This window comes from Pimephales promelas, chromosome 12 (assembly GCF_988280905.1).
Source record: "Pimephales promelas chromosome 12, fPimPro1.hap1.1, whole genome shotgun sequence".
In the NCBI taxonomy this organism is placed as follows: Eukaryota; Metazoa; Chordata; class Actinopteri; order Cypriniformes; family Leuciscidae; genus Pimephales; species Pimephales promelas.
In genome coordinates this window covers 20,083,179-20,108,970 of record NC_142780.1, presented here as the reverse complement: position 1 = coordinate 20,108,970, position 25,792 = coordinate 20,083,179, and the positions used below count along the sequence as shown (strand labels likewise).

Sequence of the window (25,792 nt, the reverse complement as noted above, 5' to 3'; positions counted from 1 at the left end):
GAGTAACAAAAGAGTAGACTCGTGGCTCTGTGATGCTGGAGAATTCGATCAAAGTCTGGCAATATAAAGATGCTTTCAATTTCTGATGCAATCACTGAATGATTGAGGATCATTGGCATCGCTTTTGTTGCCCCAATAAGAGCAAAAGCTAGACTCTTTTGTGATTACACTGGTCTACAGCCAAAATACTTCTGAAATAAATAGTGAAACTGCTTATTCTGGGTCACTGAGAACAAAACAATAGACTACTTAAAATTGTTGATTGCTCTAGTTTTCAAGATATGCTATTGGGTCAGGCTACAAACCTTGACTTGGGAATGGCTAACAAAGCGAGTAATAAATGGAAGGGATTTCATTTTAATTCAGAATTGACTAAGAATGCGTTGAAAATACATCTTTGACTGGATCTAGGTTTTGGACAGTACTTACTTTTTAGTTCAAAGTTTGTTTTTATTGATTTTAACAATACATTCTCTGTCCCTCACCCCTCACCATCCAATATGGAGAATGACGCCCATATTATCCATTGATACAAAGTGGACTTGCAAGAACAGAACATACATACAATACTTACAAGCATAAACCTTTAACCAAATACATAAAAAAAAAAAAAAAAATAATAATAATAATAAAATAAATAAAGGAAAACAATAGTAAGCAAAGAATCTGAAGCTGGTATGCATGCTAATTGCATCTTGTTTTTGTGAAACTTACATCACTCAGCTGAAGAAATTGCCTATCAGCTCTAGAAATCATACACAAGGGAGGCAAAACTGGACCACAGCCCTGCAGATTTGAACCCTTGTATGGTGTTCAGGTCTGTTGGACCCGTTTTCATTTTATATCAAAAGAAAAATGATACGATTAAATATTTTTTTTCAAACTCGGACTCATTGGCCTTGGCTCATTTTCTGTGAAGAATATATATCAGAACACATTTTCAATGAAAAGACACTGTACGCGCATGCGAGTTTTGTGTTTCTACACCTGCCGTTCCCACACAAGGTCACAACATTGTTGCAAAATTCAAGCACGGCACATTTTACCCTCTGTCTTACGGGAACCAATCTTTCTTTTCTCATACTCTATCCCAGCTGTGAATTGGGCATGGGACACAATAAATAATAAGCTTTGCAGTGTGGTGAAAATTTCAGGCTCAGTGTACCTTCACTCTGTCCGGGCCTGCTGTTATTGTGTGTGCGTGTGTTCTTTTATGTGGTTTATGAGGACACAAGTGTGTATAATGGGTATTACAACATAAACATGGTTTATGAGAACATCTGTCTCCTTATAAAACAAACGGCTTAAAAAACCTACTAAATGGTGTTTTTTGTAAAAATTGCCAGCATTTTCTGTGATTGGTAGGTTTCATTTGTAAATTTGTTGAATTTTTCCACTCATATCTTGATTATAATTGATGTTATTTTTTTATGTAATTTTAGTAAAAAAAATAAACAAAACAAAAATATGAACAACTAACAAGGGTTAAGTCCAAACCTGTATAAAATCTACATAGAGGTAAAATGTAAAAACTTAAATATTTTTGAAGCAGTAGCCAATCAGTTGTTTGATGATCATATTAGAATTCATCACATCAAAATACATAATAAATAGCACATTTTATCTTCTGAAGAATTGTTGACCAATGTTACTAATGAATACTCATCCCCAAATATTTAAAATCAGATCAATAACAAATCATTTTTGTAACCTTTGCCACCCTGCATATGATTCACAAAAAGCAGATGACAGCGTTTTGTTTCTCAAATTAGCATCTATTGCAAACATGAGCTGACTGTTATTCCTCACTCTAATTAAATATTGCAGACGTTCTGATTGAATGTAGGCTTACATTCTAAGATGTACTTTCACTGCAATAAATGAGCTAACGTCAATAAATATTGTTAGGCAGAAAATATCTATCAGGATTTTCAACCTCTCACCAGTAATAACAGCAATGAAAATCACTTTTGAATTCTATAATAAGGGACTCCACCATAACCCTTACCACAATTTGAACACTGCCAGCTGTTGTTTGGCGTGTGGTGAGAACATACTTTGTTCTCTCCCTGCCGTCTATGTGAGACATACCCTCTGCAGCCCCTGGAAAATTCCCTAAACTAAAGGTGATGCGGTCAGGGTTCGCTTTCTATAAACAGATTACTACCTAAATACCAGTCTATCATCCCTCACCTTTTCATTCCCCACTTTCCCCATTTCAGTGCTCCTCTTTTTCAGCCACTGCATTTTGCTTTCAACCTTTTCAACCTCTATTCATCAGCCTCTTCACTCACCTTCTTTTCACTGTCACAAAATTAGTTAATTATAAGATTTATTTCATTAACATTAAGTAGGCTATCAACAATTAACAATAGGCTACTTGCATGTATTCATGAAAAAAGGATAATAAATGTAGTTTTAGAGCATGCTGTTAACAATGGCACGGCATTTTGACTTTGAACTATCAAAGTGTAAGTTTAGAATTTACATGAACATGATAAGGTGGCGTTTATTTATTACAATTAACAAAGAGCAATGCTTTAAATATTGCTCAATATATGGGGCATTCTAGCTGTCCTTGAATTGTTACAGTGAATAAAATGTTTCATCCAAAAATTTCTAAAACTGGCTGATGGTTGATTTCTGTTCTGAATATCTCATTCATTAGGTTCTCAGATATATTTTTCTTTATTAAATCACTTTAAAACACTAAAAACTTTCACATCAATTGATCAAAAAAAAAGAAGAAAAGAAATATATAAATATTCCTCAAATAAATACAATTTTACAACTGTCCACATGTTTTTGTTCAGTCCTGTCACGTTTACATAAAACAAGCACTGACTACTGTTATCTTGTGATGTGTAGCCTAACCATCAAATCTTTCAGTAGCCTAGCCTACATGGTTTTGTGATACCCAAATGATGCCCTTTGAGGGAAGGTTAGTGGTTCAATATAAAATGGATTCATTTATGAAAGAAACTACATATATTTGGCATGCAGTGCATATAGCAGCACAACCTCAGTAAGCCCCAGATATGCACAGATTTCTAAATACAGTAATAACACTTGTGCTGCCACAGTTGGTGTGTAGGTGGAAGTTAGAAGGGAAAGCCCTCAGAGGTTGATTCCTCTCTCTCTCTCTCTCTCTCTCTCTCTCTCTCTCTCTCTCTCTCTCTCTCTCTCTCTCTCTCTCTCTCACACACACACACACACACACACACACACACACACACACACACACACACACTTCACAGTACATTAGCGCATTTGTCATTCTAGCCTATGCAGGCCTGCAGAACAACTTTGATTCTACTGACTCAGCTGGTGGAAGGAAGGACCGTGTGTGTTTTTCATGCTGTGAGACGTCCAGCAATGTTTGAGCAGTCTATTTCGTTTTAGGGCTCAAAACAGTGTCAGCTGTTGCGATACATCATGCCTCGACATCTACACCCATAAACACACAATGCTAGCGTTTAGCGACCTTAACTTTACTCATTAACCAAGCTCAGTTTTCCCTGTTGTTTTCACCTGGGGCTTTCCAGCTACCCACACTTCATCTTCGCCCTGATTCCGTCTTCTTATTCATTCTTTTCACGGGCATCGATCACCTCGGTTGTTAAGTCTGACGTCACGCGTGACGTTTAGCCTCTTCCGGGTCCAAGCGCTCCGCTCGTCCATATCTAATTAACGTTACAAACGTTAGACTAAGCCCTTTTCTTAAAGGACTGGCTTCGCTTCAGCGCCAGTGGGTGTTAGGGATAAAGGAAAGAATTGTAACTTACCTTATCAACTGCAGCCATTTTCTCTTTTCTTTCTCGTCACAGGGAAAGCGGTAGAATGACAGTTGAATGTCACTTGTTTTTTTTTTAACTCCGATCTATTTAAACAACATGGGACACAGCACTGCGGCATGTTAAAACTCGGGCAAAAGCGGTAAGCAGATAGAGAGGACCCAGCATTTGGACCCGGAAACAGTATTATCAGAGCGTGATTACGTCACTACTTAACAACCATTACTTGTTTGACATATCCGTCGAAAGAAATAGTCGCGCGGACCCGGAGTAGCCCAGATAATTACTTTTTTAGTTGGAGTGTGACCCCGTTTACATCGTCGTAGACACTGTGTACGAACGCTTGATGTGGACTGGCTGTCAGTGCGAGTTATTAAGCTCAGGTTAATATAGATACTCCACGTGCTCTTTTTAATAAAGTGTGAAATTATCAATAAATTTCACTACCGCAGCTGGTGGTATTTTACTCATAACCCATCCTATAAAAATGCTCATACAGAATCAGCAAACCTTCCAGTCAAATTAGTGAGGTGAAAATGAATAATTTCACACTAATGTTCTCTCAATGCAATCTCGCCAGGGGTTTGATCCTTCTCAAAACCTGTCACCTGTGTGTGAACTACACGAAACAGGGAAAGGTCGCCATCCAGCGGTTGTTTAAAAGGTAAGCTACACGGTTGTGAGAAGTTTTTAATTGGTATGAATTCCACTTTCAATGTCACATTTTACGCTATATTTACATTTATGCTAGCTGTTAAACAAACGTCACTGGCATACATCCAGGCAAGAATCAACTTAGATGAAACTGTGTTAGGACAAAGTTTTTGATATTTATTTGCTTTTATTAAATTGTTAGGCCAAGGCTGTCACTTTTTAAATGTCATTTCATACAATGTATTAATTACAAAATTGCTTGATATTTTAAATGAACGTAGATGAAATGCTTAGTTGTCAAATCAATTCCACAGAGGCATACAAGGAAAATAAACACAGCCTAAATACTTATTTTTTAATTAAATGTATAAGATATGAGGATACTCAATATAAAGGGAAACGCATCATTCAAAAAAAGATTTTCCTCACAAAGTTAAGTACTCTCGAAACTTTTGTTTCGTTGCAATCTTGAGGGTTGGATGTCTCATTTGCAGTCCAATAAAAATATTTTAATACAGTTTATATATGGGTGGTTCTGTTACTATTTCTTCATAATATTTAAGGGTGTATATACACACACACACACACACACACACACACAGATACAGAGAAATATAATTAGGCATATTAGTTTGAACTATTTACTCCTTGATTAGAGATAAATAGCAGCACTCTGACCTAAATATCCCCATCCACCTCTCCTGAGGATAGACATACCATCACAATTGTACTGTACTAAACAGAGCGCGTTTACCAAATTTGACTGTGAAATGCAAAAATCACAAGACATTAATCTGCAGCTCATGGAAGGAAAATGGTTTTAAACTGTTTTAATAGAACAGAACTTGTCTTAAAATAATTTGAATAGGCTTCAATGGTTTGATGACAAATGTTTGAGGCATACAGATTCACATTTGCTGAAAGAAGAAACAGAATGTTAATATTGCTTTACTCTCGAAGCAGTGCATTAATTAACAGTGTCTGAACACATGAAACAAGCAATGCAGACTTGAGCTTACAATATAAAGGGTAAAATAATATTCCAAGAAATAGTTCAGATCCACAAAGGTACACACACACACACAAACAAATGTGTATATGATTGGTTTTTGCCATTCACCCATACCTTTCACCACTCAAAATGTAGACTGTTTGGCTGCATGCATTATCTACCACAAGCCCCCCACGCCCGTATAACAAACAATGCACATCAACGATAGTCAAAACAGAACATACACATCTCGTATAAAATTACATCCTAATAATTAAAAGATAGAAAATAAATTGGATTTCAAAGTTACGAATCATTACAAAATATATACATACAATATATACACATACATAAACACACACGCATATGTATAAACTCGTTCAACAGACCTTATATATACATCTGTGTGCATATGTATCTGTATGTACATTATGTATATATTTCAAGCAGTCTAGTCAATTGTTGGTACGTGGAACTTCACAATAAAATAAAATTAAAGTAAATACAGAAGCAGTTTATTCCGTGCAGATTTAAAGCAAACTGAGCATTTAAATGGATAAAAAAAAAGTAGGTAAATGACAAGTTGGTACATGATGAGCAATTTGAAATGATAGTTTACCCAAAAATGAAAATTCTGTCATCATTTACCCTTATGTCATTCCAAACCTTTATACATTTCTTTTTTCTTTTTTTTGAAAAAACACAAAACATCTCTTTTATGATGTCTTTCACTGAAGAAAATAAAAGTCATACAGGTTTGGAACACTGAGGGCAAGTAAATGAGAATTGAAATTTTTGAGTGAACTAACACTTCAAAACTCACAAATAACCAGTGTATATGAATGTCAGTAAATATATCCCTGACTAGCAAAAAAAAACCTGTTATGAAAAATCTCCATTTAATGAAAAATATCTAATTGTAGAACTCGAATCAAAGACTATGAGAGAGAGTGAGAAACAGAATTATCTCTCAGCTATGTAGCCACACAATCGTGTAACAGTATTGAGATGGTCACAAAAGGGAAGAAAAACCCCTATAGTTAAAACTTTCCACAAAAAAAAGAAGACAGAAAAGGGCCAAGATTCTACTTCATGTCTCATCTAGTCCAATTTTCCTTGGGTTTATGGCTCTGTTGCCATGGTAGCATCCGTTACTGCTTTGTCAGGATGGTTAAAGTTCAAATATAAAGCCACAGGCTTACCCTGTTCCTCCCTCTCTGTACCTCCTCAACTCTCTCTCTCTTGCTGCCAGGCACTCTTCCACTCCATCCATCCCTTAATTTGTTCTCTCTTCATCTCTCTCTATCCCCTAAATGCCCTGTGCTGCAGACTGTAAATTGTTGTTTGAGCTCAAAAAGCTATTGGGGTCAACTGCGCAACCCGGAGCCCGCATGTCCGCGGTTCCTCCCCTTAGCTCTATGCCTCTGGCTTCTCCCTCAAAACTTTTTTCTTCCAAGGGCTTTCCGATCCAGGAGCCATATCCATGTTGGTTCAGTGCCAGGAAGAACAGCCTCTTGGCGTCCTGGAATGAAGTGGCAGCCATCTTAGCGTGGGCGTATGACGGCAGTGCCAGCAGATCGGCTCGCCCTGCACGCTGACACAAAGCTTGGAAGAGACGGAACAGATTGGACTTGGAAACCCGTGATACCTCCATCTTGGTACTGGCATAAAGAGAGAAAGACAGATCATGAATGCAAGCAGGTGTCTAGGTCTCGAAGTGCTTCGGATAAATATTCAATTAGCTGGATAAGTGGGAGCTCCTTTTTACAATGGTGATGTATGATGGATGGGTCCGTCTCTCACCTGTCCACTTTGCCCTTGGTGCCATCCAGTACCTCAACGCTGATCTCGTCCGGGTGACTCCAGTTAACGCTGGACTCTTTGGTCTTGTTTGTGTGGCGTGCTGAGTCATACACACTCACCCTGCCCACCTGCAGAGAGCAATCCAGAAAAAAAATGCATGAAATCAAAGGAAAAACAAAAGTTTCACAGTACTAAATGCATTGTGTTGTGTGTGTACCTCAGGGTGGTTGAGAGTAAAGTTTGCTGGTAAACTGTTTTTGAACGCATCACCGTCTCTAGCCAATCGGCAACATACAGCTCGAGTCAGGTGGCCATGGCTGTAGAGATACCCTGAGAAAAAAAATAAATAAAATTTGTGTGTGTGTGTGTATATATATATATATATATATATACACACACACATACACACACACACACTCACATCAAAGTCAAAAAGCTCTAAGTTTCATCAAAGTCAAAAAGCTCTTACTTTGACACATTCTAAAATACAATTTATAATAAATGATCATTTTAATATCTCATTACTCAAAGCATGGCAGCAGTGTTTACCAAGAGTGACTGAGCGCAAATAAACGGGGTGGATGAAGTGGCTAAGAAGCGCCCCCTGTAGGCCGAGCACATTCCAGCGCAGGATCTTGTCGCTGCAGCTCATGGTCCTCAGGCGCTCACCATGCTGAATGCCATCCCAGGTGGGCACAATGTCACTGGACTCCACTGGGATGGTGCCTTCACCTGAGAAAAGGTAAGGTTTAATGAGAACAGAAAAAGGAAAACATGAGAAATCTTGACATGTAAATTGAATGTACAGTTGAGGACCAAATGAGAAGACAATGTAGCATTGTCTACGGTAGCTCTAGAAAACTAGCTAACTAAACAAATAGCATTATCTGTAAGCATAATATGGCTTATATCAGGACTGTCAGAAAAATGTCTGTCACAATACATCATGAGGCTGTTTTTTTACTTCCATGTCAAAAGTCAGGGTCAGACTCAGCACAACAGCTAACCAAGCACAACGGCCAACATCATGTGCAGACTTGTCAAGTTGAATTCAAAAGAAATACATCCGCTTACCTGCCAACCGCTTATGTCACGTAATTGCTTTTCTACTGTCCCACAAGACAATGGCTGTTTTGCCTGGCAAAAGGCCATGTTCACGTGGCTATAGAGAACCTCTTTGGCAAGATAACTGCAACCAGATGGTACAACAAACACTGCTGAGCGCGTCTTATTTAATCTGACATTTAGCGGACTAGAGTTGTGTACCTGAGGTCCTGGAATTACGCCACAGCATGTGCATGCAGCAGTTGGCCAATTAAAGTCACCATGAAATCAAAATGGACACTACGTTTCTTTTTTTTAATGGAATATTGTTTTATTTATTTTAAATATTTATTATTAAAAATGAATGGTGGTACAATTAGGCCTGTCGTGATAGTCAATAAATCAATTAATCGCACAAAAAAAGAGCTTGTTTCACGTTTTACGCTCGAGATCATTTTTCCGGCCACGATAATTTCCATTTGCATGCCTGTTTGTTTTCCTCCTCTCTCTCTACCAAAGAGACCGGACGACAACTCTTGGTTCCTTAGCATGAACTACAGCTTGACCCGACCCGCGGGACGATATTTCCCGACACCATCCTCGAGCGGGCCATTGATGCTTTTCCACTGCATCCATGTGCAAAGTGAGCTGTACCGAATCATATCATGCAGTGAAAAAGCACCATTTGTACCGAAAAGAGGATCTTTTTACCAAAGTGAGGACTTTTTTCGGTTTCAAACCAGATGATGATGCTCAGCAAACCATACATTGGAAGCAGTGTTTAGCCATCGTTTCTCAACCAATCTGTTAAATCACCCCAAACGTCATCACATTCTACAGTATGAGATGGTTAAAAACAAAACTGCTCAATCACAAAGTACCAGTGGCCAGACGAAACAAATGTCTATAAAAGCAACTCTATTCAACGCAACATCATACCCATCAAACTCCCTTAGGCACAAAAAAATTACATATGATAAATTTTTTTTTTTTAAATGACATAATAAAATTACATCTAGCCTGGAAAATACCTTTGAATTTTGTCAATGTTAAATTGCCATTTTTTACATATTTATATATTACATTCTTTTTTTGTTTACCGCATTTGTTTAAATTCGACTGAAGCAAAGAATACTATGTCTTTTTTAATTCTGTCTCGTTCAGGGATGTCTCCATCCGATACACAGCATTGATATCGTGCCGATACTGGCCTAGAACTCTAGATCGGAGAGGGAAAAAAAAAAAGATCCGATACCATATCCAACAATCCTTGAATATTAGCAAATCCCTTGCTGCGACATCAGTTAAGCGACTGCAGATTGGGCGGTTTTGCAATCTATTTTGCGAACAAAAACGAGTTTGTGTGTGTTGATCAAAAAAATTGGGCTGTTTCGGTGGGTTTTTGTAGCCGAAACACCGGCACTTTAGATCCTTCTTTCGGTGACCCTCTGTTCAGCAGGCGGAAGTCTCACTCACTCATACACACACACATCTCTGGCTGACGTGCCCCCTAAACACACTCCCTCCCATTACCTTCGGAGTACTAAAAAATGGTTTTGCAATTCGTCTCCTCAGTTTATAAACCATAGGCTGTAAACACAAGATTTTGATGCATATGCAAGCAAGGGTTTGTGCGGAGTGCGTGCGCAATGCATGGCACGGAGGCGAACACTTGCGTTTTCCTTTCAACAGTGGAAACAACTTAAAATACTCTATCATTTCTCAAATTAACTGAATAAAGTTGTTTTATTTGAATAAAAGGGTGGCAGTCTTTTATAATCAACTGTTGTTGTGAGATGTTTTTAGGTTGCTAATTGAGCAAAGTGCTTCCATATATTTTATTAGTATTAGTTCAAGGAAAAAATATCGGATTGATATCGATATCGTCAAATAGCCAAAGCTGCTGCATTGGTATCGGAAGTGAAAAAGTGGTATCGTGACAACACTAGTCTTGTTTGGTAACCTAATGTTCAGGGTCTGTAGATCTTTAAAATAGTAAATCTTTTCAGAACCGTGATCTTTATTCCAAGCAAAAAATCGTGATTCTCATTTTAGCCAGAATCGTGCAGCTCTACTGTCAGCTACAAGAATTTACTTGAAGAGGAGCATTTCATTAAACACATGCACTACATTGCATTTTTACTTGCCTGTTCCTTCAATATTTAATGTGTGTTTGAATAAATTCATGTTTTTTATTACAAGGTTATTATTATAAAAACTTCCTTGAGTAATTTAAATACAAGTAGCCTACAAATCAGTTAATTTTAACATTTAATATTATTATGAGGTTCAAAATCAAGTCACGACCACATGTTTTCTAGTTCGAGATGCCATTACACTCAGATCACAGACTATCACAACTGCTGTTTCATGCTGACTTTAGGATCGGGAAATTCAAACAAACTATGACGGCATGTGACAGTTGACACTGAAAGAAAAAAAAAATTATCAAATCCTTCAGAAGATCGTGTATTTTTTTATACCCCATTTATGCAGTTATTTACAATTCTTTTTCAGTCGCTTACCGTTCTCCACCTTGGTTCTGAGCTTGCCCTGTTTTAAGTTCTCGAAGAGAGGCATGTGTCCAGAGAGATTTTCTTCAGCAGCCTCGCTGCACGACTTATCGAACAGAGCACCATCGCCACATGGAGCAGTGCTTTGAGACAAAGAAATAGGCATGCGTTATGTTTCCATATAAATCTCTGTTCTAAAACCAGCTCGATGAGAGGAAGTGGATGTCTCACCTAATATAGAGATGAAAGGTGATGTCAGATTTGATCTTCAGCTTGCCATCATCTGCCACCTCAAAAATACTCCCATCACCAGGGCTTTCCCAATGTTTCATCAGCTCACCGTACAAAAACCTGAGCCATACAGATTTTACAAATAGGTGTTTTGTCAATATATTGCTTTTTTATTGCAATAGGGCTGATCAAAATCAAATTTGTGTAACAGTTACAAGTTGGTTCTTTTTGTGCATTAGTCTTATTTTTTTAAATTCTAGATTAAAAGTTAACTGTGTAAAAAAGTTACATAAATAAGTTACATAAAAGTTACATTACCTTTATTACTGAAATATTATTAAATTAAAAAACATATAATACATTAAAAACTGTACTAATGTACAGCTACATATGAAGAGTTCAGATGCAAAAGCCTCTAAATGCCATTTGAAATTTTCTTCTTTAATGATGATTTTTTATCAAATTTGTATATTTAAGTTCAGTAATTTCACTTAAATAACAATTAATAGGTAATTATCATTGCCATTTAAGTGAAATTACTGAACTTAAATATACAAGTTTGATAAAAATCATCATTAAAGAAGAAAATTTCAAATGGCACTTAGAGGCTTTTGCATCTGAACTCTTCATATATATATATATATAGTACACTGAATATATTAGTCAATATTATTTATGAGCTGCTATGAAATAAGACTCCATCTTGAAGAATGAGAAGGAAAAAGCTGTAGAATGAGAGGAAAACTGAATCATGGGATTGAGAGTGAGGGAGAGAGAAAGTTCTGCTGCAAGCTGATACCGGATAAAGCCTCTCCTGGAGATGATTTCTGCGTGGCAGTCATTAACGGTGTCCCCTCGAAGACTAAGCTCCTCTCCCTTAACACAGCGGTTTCCTACATGCGTAAGACAACAATTATGGCATATCTCTAATTAGATTGCATACATCATGTTGGCTCTGTCTGTGTTTAAGTCTATGTACCTGTCCCAAGGCTGACAACTGTTCCAAGTGTATCTGATCCGTTTCTCATAACAATGGTGGCAAGAATCTTCCTACCCAGAAGGCTGTGCTGGATGCGAGCTGTGAGTGCATTAAAGCGCTGATGGCTTAGCATGGCGATCTGATCATGCATCGTACTCCCTGATACTGGCAACTGAAAAATACAAAAACAATTTTAGTAACTATTTCATTACATATCTCATTTTAAGATTTTGATAGGTCAAGAGCAGAATTGACTGGTCAAATACTTCTGAATAATGACAGTTGTACAGGGAAATAACGTACAACTGTCTCTAATCTAGGAAATTTGTTTCCTATAGATCATTTTGCAAGATGTAAACACTGGTCCAGAAACACTTCCTGTTTCTTTATTTCACATGTAAAGAACAAATCTTAAAGATGTTTAACTTTTTGATTCAGTTTTATATGTTCTGTTGGTTGTATTTTATCCCAGCTTTTATGTAGTGTTAAACAACTGCAAAATGGTCTATAGAATAAATATATCAAAAGAACAGCATTTGTCAAACATTAAAATGTTTGAAAACTCCAAAGCGCAGACCAGGAGACTAGGGTGTATCTTTTTAAAAAGGGTTCTTTATTGCTGTTGCATTGCTGAAGTCTGCTTCGTCCAAAAATCTTACAAGGGTTACATAGAGGTGGAGACACCCTGAAACAAAGCATGTAAATAAAGTATACAGGTTTAACTCTTACTGGAAATTCCCCAGCCCTTATCTCATGTAAATGTTGTGCACAAAATAGTTATAATCAGACCCATTACCATTTTTTTTGTTCATTTTGTACTGCTTTCAAATATATTGACCCCTCCATATTTAATGGTAACTTTGTTGCATAGTTAAAAGCTACTGCTTATTTTATTATGAACTTTTATTAAAGTGTCTGCGTGCTTAGTACCTCTGGCGTGAGCTCTCCAGTACGTGCTGCTTTCTCTGCTTCTCCGATGAGCACTCGAAGAGCAGCGTCTGCTGCCTCCTGCTTCCCCTGCTTCTTATTACTAGCACACACTGCAGGAAACCACCGCCCTCCCAATTTAGCCTGGTAAGTAAACCTTTAAGAAAAGAGAGATGAAATAAAATGTGATATGAACTTTTTTTATTGTGTGCCAGAGCAGTGCAGAGTCAGACACCGAGATGAAAATCCTGCTGCTTCTGTAATAAGCACATATAGATCAATAAAATGTGACAAAGTAAGAGTGCAAGAGTACTTGGGCTCGTGTGAGAGTCCGGACTGGCCCACAAGGCGGATTTCAGCTGCGAAGCCTCGAGCACGGGCATACTCGAGGAGGCCGGACACTGCGTTGTTGTTCAGGTGGTTGATGAGGTCACCCACACCTGCTTCATGTGCCGCCTGGAGCTCAGATGCCGTCAGGGGGGGTAGCGAGGGGCACGCAGGAATCGCTGGTTGAGCCTCATTGTCAGCCAGAGCCACGAAATTACCGGGAGGCTGGAAGAGAAAGATTGAGTTCAGTTTATCAGCATATACAATTCTCTTTTTTCCCCTCCCATCTTTCAAAGTGCTCTTTTTCTTCTTGTACTGTTGCCAAATCTCTCTTCACCTTGTTAAGATGTAGTAGTCCATCTCTCATTAGCTCCTTCACGGCCTCCTCCGCTGCCAGCTGTTTCGCTGCTTTCTTACTGGGCGCTGAGGCTTCTTGGAAGAAACGTTCCCCAACCTTAACACGGAACATAAACCTGACAGAGGAAGTAAGAAAAAGCAAAGATGGTGGGAGAAAGGAGTGAAAAATGACAAATCAGTCACAATGGACATTGGCCTATATTTTCAAATCTATTAAGGCAGTTTTATTCCATTGAGCTCTGATTCAAATAAATGCTTGGAAAAAAAGTTTGGTTTCCACAAAAAATATTAAGTAACAACATTTTACACCATTGATAAAACATCCTTCTTGAGCACCTAAGACTAATTTTAAAATGATGATGTGACACTGAAGACTGGAGTAATGATGCTGAAAATTCAGCTTTGCCATCACATGAATAAATTAATTTGAAAATATATTAAAATAGAAAACAGTTGTTTTCAATTGAAATAATTTTGAAATATAGGTTCATAGGTTCATTAAGCAGCCTGGGTGAGCTGAGCATGAGCAAAAGACTTCTTTAAAAAACAAACCTTACGACACAACTACAACCAACTACCTCTACCTTCATCAGCTATTCAGATGTACTTTGTTACACCGATAAAGCACACTGAAACTGAGAATGACACAGAAACAAAAATATGCAATTTATGCATACAAGCATGCTGTCAATTCCTGTTTTTGCCAACTAGAGCCAATCAGTAAGGCAAGTTTGGCAGGCAGTGCTACATTTGCATCAAGGCCAGTAATCAGAATCGCTCTCTTTCTAAAGGCCATGAATATCCACTGGCACATGACAGAACTATACATGCATGTTTGTGGAGGCTGTTCTGAACCTAACAATACTAAGATTTCTCATTTAATAAGTTCATTGTTAATAAGTTCATTGTTAAGTTAATAAGTTGATTGTTTCTTTTACACAAAAGAGGAACAGATAAAGAGATAAGAATAGCGCTACCAAAAAGACAACATAAAAGCTCAGTAGGTTCTATAGAGGGAACAAAATTAAATGGGGAAAGAGTGTCGAGGACTTTAAAAGGAAGAACGAGAATGAAGAGAAGAGATAGTACAGAATGTGCTTGGAGGTGTGGAGAATGTGAGGAGAGCACAGGGACAGAAGAGCCTGGCAAATAGAGACACAATACCATGCGATAAAAAGCATGTGGCTTTCTGTAGCAGGATTAAAGGGATGTAACCTAAAGTTCTTTACTGTGGGATGCATTTTACCGTGGATCATGGGGTGGCCCTTCCTGTCCTGTCTTGATAAACTGGATGGCATTCCCACTGCGCTGACTGTGCTCCATCAGGACAGAAACGGGATTCTTTCCTCCAGGTAGAGACCGAGAAAGAGCCTGGGGCGGAGTATCGGTGTCACCCTTTAGAAATGATATGAACAGAACGATAGAGGATGAATAAATAAACAAATTAATCAATTTTTATTTTAAATTAAAGGATTAGCTCACTTCACAGTTGAAATTTCCTGATAATTTACTCACCTCCACGTCATCCAAAATATTCATGGCTTTCTTTCTACAGTCAAAAATAAATTTGAGGAAAATATTCCTGGATTTTTCTCCATTTAGTGAAGTGGACTTCAACGTTTGTCGACAGGTCGAAGGTCCAAATCGCAGTTTCAATTTAGCTTCAAAAGGCTCTACACGATCCCAGCCGAGGAATGATAGGAATACCGCTTTACCGCTTTTTAATTCTAGGACAGGAAGAGCTAAATAACCTTATCATTGCATCTAAACCAACAACATGTTTATTAGATCCCACTAAACTAATGAAAGAAGTGTTACCTATAGTGGAAGAGCCTCTTCTCAATATTATTAACTCATCTTTATTCTTAGGTCATGTTCCAAAAATATTCAAGCTGGCAGTAATAAAAAGAAACCGATCCAAATAACCTAGCAAACAACAGACGCATTTCAAATGTTCCATTTATGTCTAAAATACTAGAAAAAGTTGTGTCCGCTCAATTGCGCTCTTTCTTGCAGGAAAATGATATCTATGAAAAATTCAGTCAGTCAGGATTCAGAGTCAGACCGCATCATAGCACAGAAACTGTGCTAGTTAAAATTACAAATGATTTACTTTTAGCTTCTGACCAAGGCTTTATCTCAATACTAGTTCTACTTGATCTTGGCGCTTCTACTTGATTAAGCCGGTTTAGATCATACTTATCAGACCGCTATCATTTTGTCTGTTTAAACGTGGAAAAATCGAAGATAACGTCAGTAGACTGTGGAGTGCCGCAAGGATCGGTGTTAGGCCCTCTGCTATTCTCAATATATATGCTGCCACTAGGTAATATTATAAGAAAACATGGAATTAATTTCCACCGTTATGCTGATGACACTCAACTATATATTTCATCACGACCAGATGAGAACATTAACTCATCTAAATTGACAGAGAGTCTAAAAGATATAAAATGCTGGATGACGTTTCCTGTTATTAAATTCAGATAAAACGGAGGTATTACTTATTACTTACAATACAAATTCAATATAGAAGGATGTCTTGTTACTTTATCCACTACAGTAAAAGACCTAGGTGTTATACTAGACTGCAACTTGTCTTTCGAAAATCATATTTCATATGTTACAAGAACAGCCTTTTTCCACCTTAGAAATATTGCAAAGCTACATAACATGCTATCTGTTTCTGATGCAGAAAAGTTAGTTCATGCATTCATGATCTCGAGACTTTACTGTAATGCTTTATTAGCCGGTTGTCCAGCATCCTCAATAAACAAGCTACAGTTAGTGCAAAATGCAGCTGCAAGAGTTCTTACTAGGTCAAGTAAAAATGATCATACAACACCAATTTATCATCTCTACATTGGTTACCTATTAAGTTCTGTATCAATTACAAAGTATTACTACTGACCTATAAAGCCCTAAATGGTTAGCTTTAGCTCCTGTGTATTTAATGGACCTTCTATCGCCCTACAGTCCATCGCGTTCTTTAAGATCACTAAATTCGAGGCTTCTGGTCATTCCTAGGATATCTAAATCCACCAAAGGAGGGAGGGCGTTCTCGCATTTAGCTCCAAAACTCTGGAATAGCCTTCCTGATATTGTTCTGACTCGCTGTCCCATTTTAAAAGTAGATTAAAAACATCTCTTTAGCCAAGCATTCAAATAATGCTTACCTTTTATTCATCTGTTGAATCAGATCGAATGCTTTAATATTATGAACAGTAGCTATACTAATTATTTCCCATTTGCTTCTCCGAGGAAAATGGCTTTTGTCAGCTCCAGTTTGTATCCAACCTCTCACGGAGAGTTCAGATGCCCCAACACCTCCAAAGAGACGACTAAATGCCTGTGAAGAGACGACTCGATGCCTGTGAAGAGACGACTCAACGCCGGCGATATGTTATGCCCTAAATTATTACATGATTAACCAAATGTATTTTTCCATGTACATTTCTGAAATGCACTTCCTGTAAAGCAGCTTTGAAACTATGTATTGTGAAAAGCGCTATACAAATAAATTTGAATAAGGGTCTTATCAAGCAAAACTATCCATCATTTTTAAAAAAAAAAACAAAAAAAAAACAATTATATACTTTCTAACCATAAATGCTCGTGTTGGATGTCCATGACTTCATGTATTACGTAATCGCTGTAAAGTTCAGGCAGTAAATGTCTTTGCACGTTCACTTTGTAAACACTAGGTCGGTAATTTTTTGCTCGATAAACAAAATTATTCCCTATTCCTCGGCTGGGATCGTGTAGAGCCCTTTGATGCTGAATTGAAACTGCGATTTGGACCTTCAATCTGTTGAAGTCCACTTTACGGAAAAACAAATCCTGGAATGTTTTCCTCAAAATCCTTAATTTCCTTTCGACTGAAGAAAGAAGGACATTAATATCTTGGATGACATGGGGGTGAGTAAATTATCAGGAATTTTTTATTCTGAGGTGAACTAATCCTTTCAATATAATAATCCTAAATCAATGTAATATTTTTAAATTTAATATTTTTATATTGTAGGTAATATACAAAATACATATTTTATAAAATGCACATTTAAATTAAAGGTAAAATAGGACAAAGATATTATCTGTAGAAGATTAAATGATCAGTTTTCTTGCAACTTTGAAAACAAACATACTAGCATTTCATCTGACAGGTCAGTGGTTGGCTCAGCTCCCTCCATGCTCGATTCTTCCTCTTCATCTCCATCTCCACCTGTTCCCTTCATCTCCTTCCAAAGAATCTTCAGGGTTACGGCTGCAGCATCTTTTTTGGCCACTTTTTTGTTTGAACCCTCAGCTGGTGGAAACCTGCGACCATCTAACATGACCTGCATCCGAAACCTGGAGACAAAAAAAAAAAAAATCTCAAGCTATAAACTTTATTTAAATATAAACAGTTTGTTTCTACTAATTCTTAATCATGCAATCTCATTAAACTAAAAATTCACTAACAAGAGAAAATTACTTTATAACTTCTCCAAGAATATATGGGCTGTTTCACAAATTCTTAAATTAATCACAGCTGTGTGATTACAAAAACAGGTCTTAACACAGGCAAACAAATGCTGACATGCATTGCAACCATAAACAAACTTTTCATCTACTGACCGGGGATCATGTGAGGGTCCAGACTGCTCCAGAAGTAGGAATTCACAAGTGTGTCCAAGATGCTGAGCAAACTCCATCAGCCCGCTAACTGGGTTCTTACTGCGGGCCTCCTTGAGTTTCTGGAATCTGCTTGACTCCAGGCTTTGAGCTTGGGGAGGGGGAGCAGCCAATGAAACAGCGACCTCAGAGCGGATCGTGTTCAGGAATTCTGGAATATCATCAGATGCCCACTGTGAACGTTCTCCCCCATTACTGGCCGTATCCTGATAGTATGAGAACTGATGGGGAGGAGGTTGGAAGGAGCTGAAGTTGGAGGAGGAATGATCACTGGGATTTGGGGGTGTTGGCTCAAGGCCAGGTATGTCAAGCTCTGAGTTACCAAAAATGTTATTGTTGTCCAACATCTCCACCAATGGATTTTTACCCCCATCCATCGGCACTGCTCCAATATCACCTGAAAAATCATATTCATCATCTGGTTCCAACTTGACCGCAGCTACATCTACAATCCCTTCAGCTGCCAAGTTAAACATCTCGGCACTGTTAACATCCCGTTTTTCAGTCGCCGCAGCTTTTCGTTGGCGGTCCATCTTCTCCTGCCGGTGTGCACTAAGTGACCATGTAGGTGGAGTTACTTCGGTGTTGCGCCTTACATCACCTTGTTTCTCCATGGCATAGAGTGTGGGATTAACCTGCTTGGCACTGCGCAGCCCGAGGTTCTTGGAGATCACAAGCGAATTACCCGAACCCACTTCATAGAGGTACTGTAGGATCTTCTCTTTGCCATCTTTAGAGTCAGCCATTGTTGACACGGTTACCAACTGTACTGCAGGTAAAAGAGTCTGTTGATCCTGGACAGGAATCAACGTTTCACAGGTAACGTCACCTTCAGAGTCCTCCGACTGGTCACTGATATTGCCGTCAGCCTCTACGAGGATCTGTGATGCAGAGGGAGCACTGGTGTTGGTGAGATGCTCTGTAGCCTCTTGTTTTATGGATGAACTCTGACCTGGCTCTTTCACCAAATCCTTTGAAGACTGCGATAGGTCTCTTCCTTTGATTGGCTCACTGTCCTCTTCCTTGCAGAGTCTCCACAGAGGAGGGACCTCACCTTGCTTCACTGCTTGGTTTGTCTTTAAGAGGGCATATAAAGCCTTATTAACAATCTTTTTGGGAAGACCAAGCTTTTTGCCCAAGGCTCTTGCCTGAATGGTCTCGTCTGGCCCGAGTGATGTCAAGAAAGCAAAGACCTGTTGCTGGATCTCTGGGGTCAAATACAGAGACTCTCTGACCGAGCCAGAAGAACTGAAAACCTTGCTGGAAATACTACTACAGGACAAAATGTCAGAGTTGTCTACCCTTGTTATTCGGTCACTTAAACTCAGACTATGAAGGCTAGAGGACACATCATCTGCCTGTGCATTCCAGTAATGCTTAGTCTGTTGATTTGGATAATACTGTCCCTTCTGATGAGGGTGATTCCACCCCGACTTTTTCTTGGGGTTAAAGTTAGGCTCCCTTTGCCAGTTTCCTCTGCCCCTCGTGTAGCAGTCTCTTCTTCCGAAACTGTTACCGCTTGTTTTGAAGTCTCGATAACCTGTCTGGTAGTGGAGAGGCCCAGTTGATACCTTTTCCCCTTGGCTAGGGGTTTGGGACCCTTGTTGCTGGGGTGCTTTGAACTGTGGAGCCTGTGCACTTTGCCCCCTGAGGAACTGCACCTGGTATTGTCGGAAACTTACACTATTTGGGTCGGAGATCTGATCATTGCTGTGGTGGGAGGATGCCCACAGGGGTGAATCAGAAGGACTAGGGGGAAAAGGATGACCACGTGGAAGCACGCCAGGAGCACCCGGGTAAGAGGAGTTAAGAGAAGGGTGCAGATAGTTGCCAGATACAGAGCCGGGGCTTGGGACACAAGGGCCCCGTTGGTGTCCAGTGGTCGTGTGAGAATGAAACTGAAGTTTTCCCTGTTGGGGAGGGAGGGAGAATCGCTGGCAATCTTTGTTAAACCCTCCTCTACCTCTGCTCATAGCGCAGGGGTCGGGGGCGAGGAGGGAGTAGCGTTTGACTTTGTGGACGTGTTAGGATGAGACTCAGCTCTCTGGATGTAATGTCACAATGATAGCAATAGGATAGTCTGTGCACTGCTTCCTCTGCAGAGAGACATAGAAAAACAGAAAAACCCATTAAAGAATGCAAAGTGAAAGCAAGCTTTTTGATGTTGCAGTGTCACTGTCCAGACACACAAATTCTGTTGGCACATTTCTTGGCAACAGAGCAGACTGTAATTTGAACACTTGGTAAAAGGCTCACAGATTAATTATTCATGTTTATTGTGACACAATCAATTTATTTCTGGCTTAGCGAGTAATTTGCGAATCCTTATGGTGAGGAAAAGTGGTCATGGGTATTAGAGGAAAGCATTTTCAAGGATATTCTCTCTCAACGCGAGAAATTGTAGTAGCTTAAGCACAATGAGTAAAGCTGTGAGACTGGAAAAACTTTGGAAAACAGAAAAAAACACTTTTTTTACACAAAATGCAGTACTCTACTACAGCATAGTACATGTATGGTGAATTGCTGTGAGTTTAAAATAAGTTGATTACTAAGATTCACAGTACAGCAGGTCAATAGAGAGTTTAGCCATCATTCATTATTTTTAATAGATTCAGGAAACAATAGCTCAGAAAAGTAGCAAGGTTATCACACATTACATAATACACAAAGTAAAAAAAAAAGATTGTGGGAGGTAGGGCCTACATTTTTCTAACCACTTAATTTTTGCATGTTACTTTTTGTTACATTCCAGTGTACAATGAAAATTATTATTAAAAACCCACATACCTCATATCCTCCAATCAAACCCTAGCATAGACGAGAAATAATTCAGCACTTTGATGCAGCTCCACATTTTACTTCAGATATAATAGTGGCAGCACACTTCCTAATTAAGCTTAAGCAAGAAGGAAAGTTATTCTGCTGCTCAATCTCTTTCCGTGTGCTCCTCCATGAGCATTCTGAAGAGACAGTCACACTTGACACTTTGATATCCCTAATACAAATCTGATATTTAAGTGGCAAGTGATATTAAGTGATATTTACACTCCTTTCAAAATACACTGAGGTAGCACAGTATAGAGATGGTATTCAAATACCCACGGTACTAACACGGCACTCCAAGGTAATTTCCTTTTTTTTTACCAAGGAAAAGCCTGTTGTGAGAGCAGAAAGTTTAGCCAATTAGCCATTTAAATAAATGAATGCCTTCAAAACTGAGAGTTGAGGTAGATGGGTTATTAAACATTTAAATATTGGAAAATGACAATATTTCTAAGAAAACAACTGCATATGACTCCTAAGTTTTACACATTCCCATGACTTTGGAAATATCTGTATTATGTTTCTGTTCAATTTTAAAATTCCCTGATAGTTCTAGCTGGGTGTTCTATCTATGACCATGGAGAGATGGGAACCATATACAAATTTAGAATAGGCTATTCTATCACCAAAAAGCGTAAGTGGGGCCCTCTAAGGATAAAAATAATAGGGTGTTTGCTACAATACTATGTATCTAAAGCCTTCTTTAAAATTAATTACTGACTCCTAGTTTTAGCACAGATTCTATCTACAGTAATGGTTCAGTCACTTTGACAAAAAGAGTGTTTACCTACACAAGTAAAACCCCATTCAGACGAACACGAATAATGATATACATACCACAAAAACAACTAAAGGTAAAAGACAGATGAACTTGACAGATAAACTAGGTAAGGCCCAGACTCGTGCACTGACTAAACACTGTTCCGCGTGCAAAACGAAAATGAAATAGACGGATTAAACTCCAGCAATACTCCTAGGTTTTCCCTGGTGGCCTCTGCAAATGGTTTAGATCCACAAACTCCACAACACGAGATGATCCTGAAACTTGTATACACTTTTGTAACGCGTGTTGGAAAAACTATATAAGCAATAAAAGAAAATAGAAACCAATCGTAAACGCTGAATGTTGCGAACTAATTACAGACCACTTTAAGTTTCGTTTTCTATTCTCCTCCAAGCTCGCAACCCGCATTTCGCTAAAGTGACAGCAGGCGGCGCCATTAGTCAGGAGCTTTTGAAAGTTTCATAGGCCTATTTTACAGTTTCATAAACTGTAATTACACCATTTGGTAATGACAAAATCTTAATGGAGTAAAACGTATCTGAAAACACAAATACCAAGAAATCGTTCCACGGTTTTAATAAACTGTGAAACAACTCGTGCGGGGACGACTGTATTCATATTACTGCATATCAGTTAACAGCGCGACAGATTAATACTGCACTGCACTACTCATTTTATCATAGGCGTTGAACTATTGGTTTCGTTTCAGATTTCACCAGCCAGCAGACGGAAAGCAAACCTCCACCTGCGACCCTCCCAGATGCATAATACATGAGGTTACAGTGCGGTGACCGACATGAAACTGCACTGCAGTTTATAACCTCCTGCTAAAGCCTGAGGTGGCTTAACATCTTCAGGAGCTCGTGCTAAGTGTAAAACGGTTCTGAGGATGAGCGTGCCTCGACTTCACTTCTCTAAAAGAAAAGGCCTGGAAAAATATTGGTCATGTACAAATGTCTCCAGGAGGCGCTTAATAACAGAGTTTATCCAATACACACAGTCACGCAAAGTTATCACTATGTAACTAGCTCAGGGCTTTAGGCTACATAGACAGCAACTGCTTCACCATATTCAATAGTTGATGTATAACGTATAGCCTACGAGTATTCTTTAAAATTCATGCTAATATATTATTAATATGACTGCCATCTTTACAATTATTATTTTGCGTCACTACATTTATTGTGAGGTAAATTGTGAAACGAATAACGTACTTTTTAATTTAACGTTAAATGTTTTCATACAGCCGTAGTGTGGCCGTAACAGTGTGAAGTGATTGTATAAATAATCATTATGGTACTTACTTTTTTGTTTTTGACCAGAATACCTATTAAAATGTGAATAGCTCGAGTTTTTAAAATAGTATTTAATAAGTAACCACGGAGATATTAAGATAACCACGGTCTCTCCTTCGCTTCCGTCTCATGGGACCTTATTTCGGAAGAAAAAAAAAATATATATATATATATATATATATATATATATATATATATATATATATATATATATATATATACATATATAGGCTATATAAGTTATATTTCTTGACTTTGAAAGTCAAGAAATTCACAGTTTTTCATAATACAGAAGAGTAACATTTAGTTTTAAGTGAAAATCGCTAAATAACCTACATCTCCGGGAAGCGAAACAACGAGCAAGATCCGTTGCTTGTATGTGTGCAGTCTGATACAAAACACTCAGGCATGACGGAGTAACGTTGACTAACTGGGGCTTGTAGTAGGCTATTTGGTCTTAAACCACAACCGTTGTTCATCAAACTGCGACTTTCTTGACTTTAAAATGCATCTTTTAAATTGACAAACATAATATGTAATTCAGAGCACAATTCAAACGAGATCAAAAAGATTTGTTGTCTTTCGCCATTGACTGCCATATGGTCGACCGGAAGGGGAGGGACTTGGCCTCTCTAATAGAGAGAGTTCCGTACGAAAAAGAAATGTGGTACAATGTCTTTGCGTTATAGTAATATCATGGTTTTATTTTTGTTCTTACAAAAAAAAAAAAAAAAAAAACATGTTTTCTAAACTAATCCCCAAATATCTTCTTGGTCCAGTATCAACAATCCCTTTAATTTATGAAAACCGAAAACTAGGTAACGTTACAAGGACATCGGAGGTTGCTCAGTTTAGATGAAAACATCGCTTTATGGGCAAGTAAGCAAATACAACGAGCTATATTCCATTTGCTAATCATCTATTCAACTGCAAACATGCAACAACATTCAATTAAAGGTAACTAGGGTAAAAAGAATCAATGGACACGGCATATTGACTATTCTTTCGACAGCCAACGCCAATCCGCGATCGGAGAAGCTTTGAAGCATTTCTCTCACTCCAGGAAAATCCACTTCCCACTCCGTTCCGAAAACGCGTTGATGTAGTAAGTTACATAAAGCTATGTAGGTTACATGGAGTAAATATACTTACATGCGCACTGCAGACGACGTAAACAATCCTGCAACGTCCCTGCAAGTCAGGCCACATGCAGATTGAAAACACAGCGCTGGTGAATGACAATGAAATGTGGCGCGTAGCTGCGACGGTGTTTTTGACGCTCTCTGATGACGTAGGGCTTCGCAAGAAACCGCAATGTGATCCTGAAAGCACGATTGTTTATTCATTTATATAAATGAAACAGCGATTTGTGTAATGCAGGACTTGAAATTGTTTTAGTAAATAATGCTCGGTGTGGTTTATAGCTATTCACTATTCACATGTCGATCAGTATGAAAAAATGTAATATGATATCATAATATAAAGAATAATATTCAGTTGCCTGATTTTCCCACGGATTTTCCTCAATCCGAAGAAGGGGTGGGGGGGTGGGGGGGCCTTGGGAGTAACTAGGGGGTCCGTGGAGAAGTTTAGAGAAATGCAGTGTAAAAAAAATAAATAATAATAATTAATAATAATAATAATTTAAAAAATGATTAAACCAATAGCCTACTTAAACATATAATATAAAATAAAAAACATAATATATTAATCAATTACATTAAATTACTCAATAAATAAAACGTTTTATTAAATTTAAAATAAAAACAGTACATTAATTTAGGGTACAAATAGGGTACATTTTAATAAAAAAATAAATAAAAATTGATCTGAAAAGAAAAAAAAAAATTTTTTTTAAATAATATTTTACACATTTAAAATAGGCCTATATTTTTAGGTTAATTGGGTCTTTTACATGAAAATATGTAGCTGCCTTTAAATATGAGGATCACTAGGGATTGCAGGAGTCATAGCCTATTTGGCAGTTCATGGCATCTAAAAGATTAAAAGATAACCTGCTCTGGAGGTAGCGATATGTCCAGACTGTCGGCTGCAGCCTTGTTTTGTCTGATTTGGTGAGCAAACCTAACCAGGCAGTTCTAAAGGTGTACATGACAGACTCTGTGACAACTTAATAGACCCATATCAGCAGCGTTAGTGGCAGGTTGAACTTCCTCAACTGGCAAAGGCAGTAGAAACTTGTACTAGGCCTGACGCTCACGCTGCTGCTGAAGTGACACAAGCCGTCTTGTGTTTCAGGTCCCATTTGTTCTTTAATTGTTAAATGCCTGATAAAATCACTGGGGTGAAGGTCAGTGACATGACCCACAGAGAGCAACACTACTGTTACTAATCCCATTCACAATTTATACAGCTGCTAAATTATTCCTGCGTTGGCACCTCTGCCCACATCTTTTTGATGTGTATAAGATACACTTTTCAGTGTATCCGTCACTGGTTCTCACTGAGAGGTCACCAAAAGGTCACACAGACAGAAGCTTTGGGTCAATAAATCAATTTATTTAAAAGAATATGTTACATTTTATTATAATGCTATGAACAAACATTTTGCCTTTACATTAATTCATATCAACTT

At 38.2% G+C, this 25,792-nt stretch overlaps 1 protein-coding gene across 2 annotated transcripts; it reads right to left on the bottom strand.

Moving 5' to 3' along the window:
• Nucleotides 1-6,459: 6,459 nt before the first annotated feature.
• adar (adenosine deaminase RNA specific) lies at nt 6,460-24,491 on the bottom strand. 2 transcript variants are annotated; one of them, XM_039679386.2, is made up of 15 exons: nt 24,349-24,491; nt 18,238-20,390; nt 17,766-17,970; nt 14,867-15,015; nt 13,601-13,736; nt 13,250-13,488; nt 12,940-13,093; nt 12,010-12,181; nt 11,830-11,923; nt 11,031-11,150; nt 10,812-10,942; nt 7,792-7,974; nt 7,460-7,572; nt 7,243-7,370; nt 6,460-7,100 (listed from the first exon to the last, which is right to left on the bottom strand). In XM_039679386.2, exons 2-15 carry the CDS (start codon nt 20,265-20,267, stop codon nt 6,749-6,751), a joined length of 4,206 nt encoding a protein of 1,401 aa, XP_039535320.2. In that variant the 5' UTR covers nt 20,268-20,390; nt 24,349-24,491; the 3' UTR covers nt 6,460-6,748. The 2 variants fall into 2 exon arrangements, with proteins under 2 accessions (XP_039535320.2, XP_039535319.2); XM_039679385.2 differs by lacking the exon at nt 24,349-24,491 and adding an exon at nt 21,955-22,093.
• Between the last annotated feature and the right edge of the window lie 1,301 nt (nt 24,492-25,792).

Excerpts from the sequence above, each read along its gene's own strand:
- adar (XM_039679386.2), bottom strand. The coding sequence starts at position 20,267 with ATGAGCAGAGGTAGAGGAGGGTTTAACAAAGATTGCCAGCGATTCTCC. Across the intron at positions 13,737-14,866 it reads GGGCCACCCCATGATCCACG|GTTTATGTTCCGTGTTAAGG; the intron begins GTAAAATGCATC and ends TTCCTCTGTCAG. Across the intron at positions 13,094-13,249 it reads GGACTCTCACACGAGCCCAA|GTTTACTTACCAGGCTAAAT; the intron begins GTACTCTTGCAC and ends CTTTTCTTAAAG.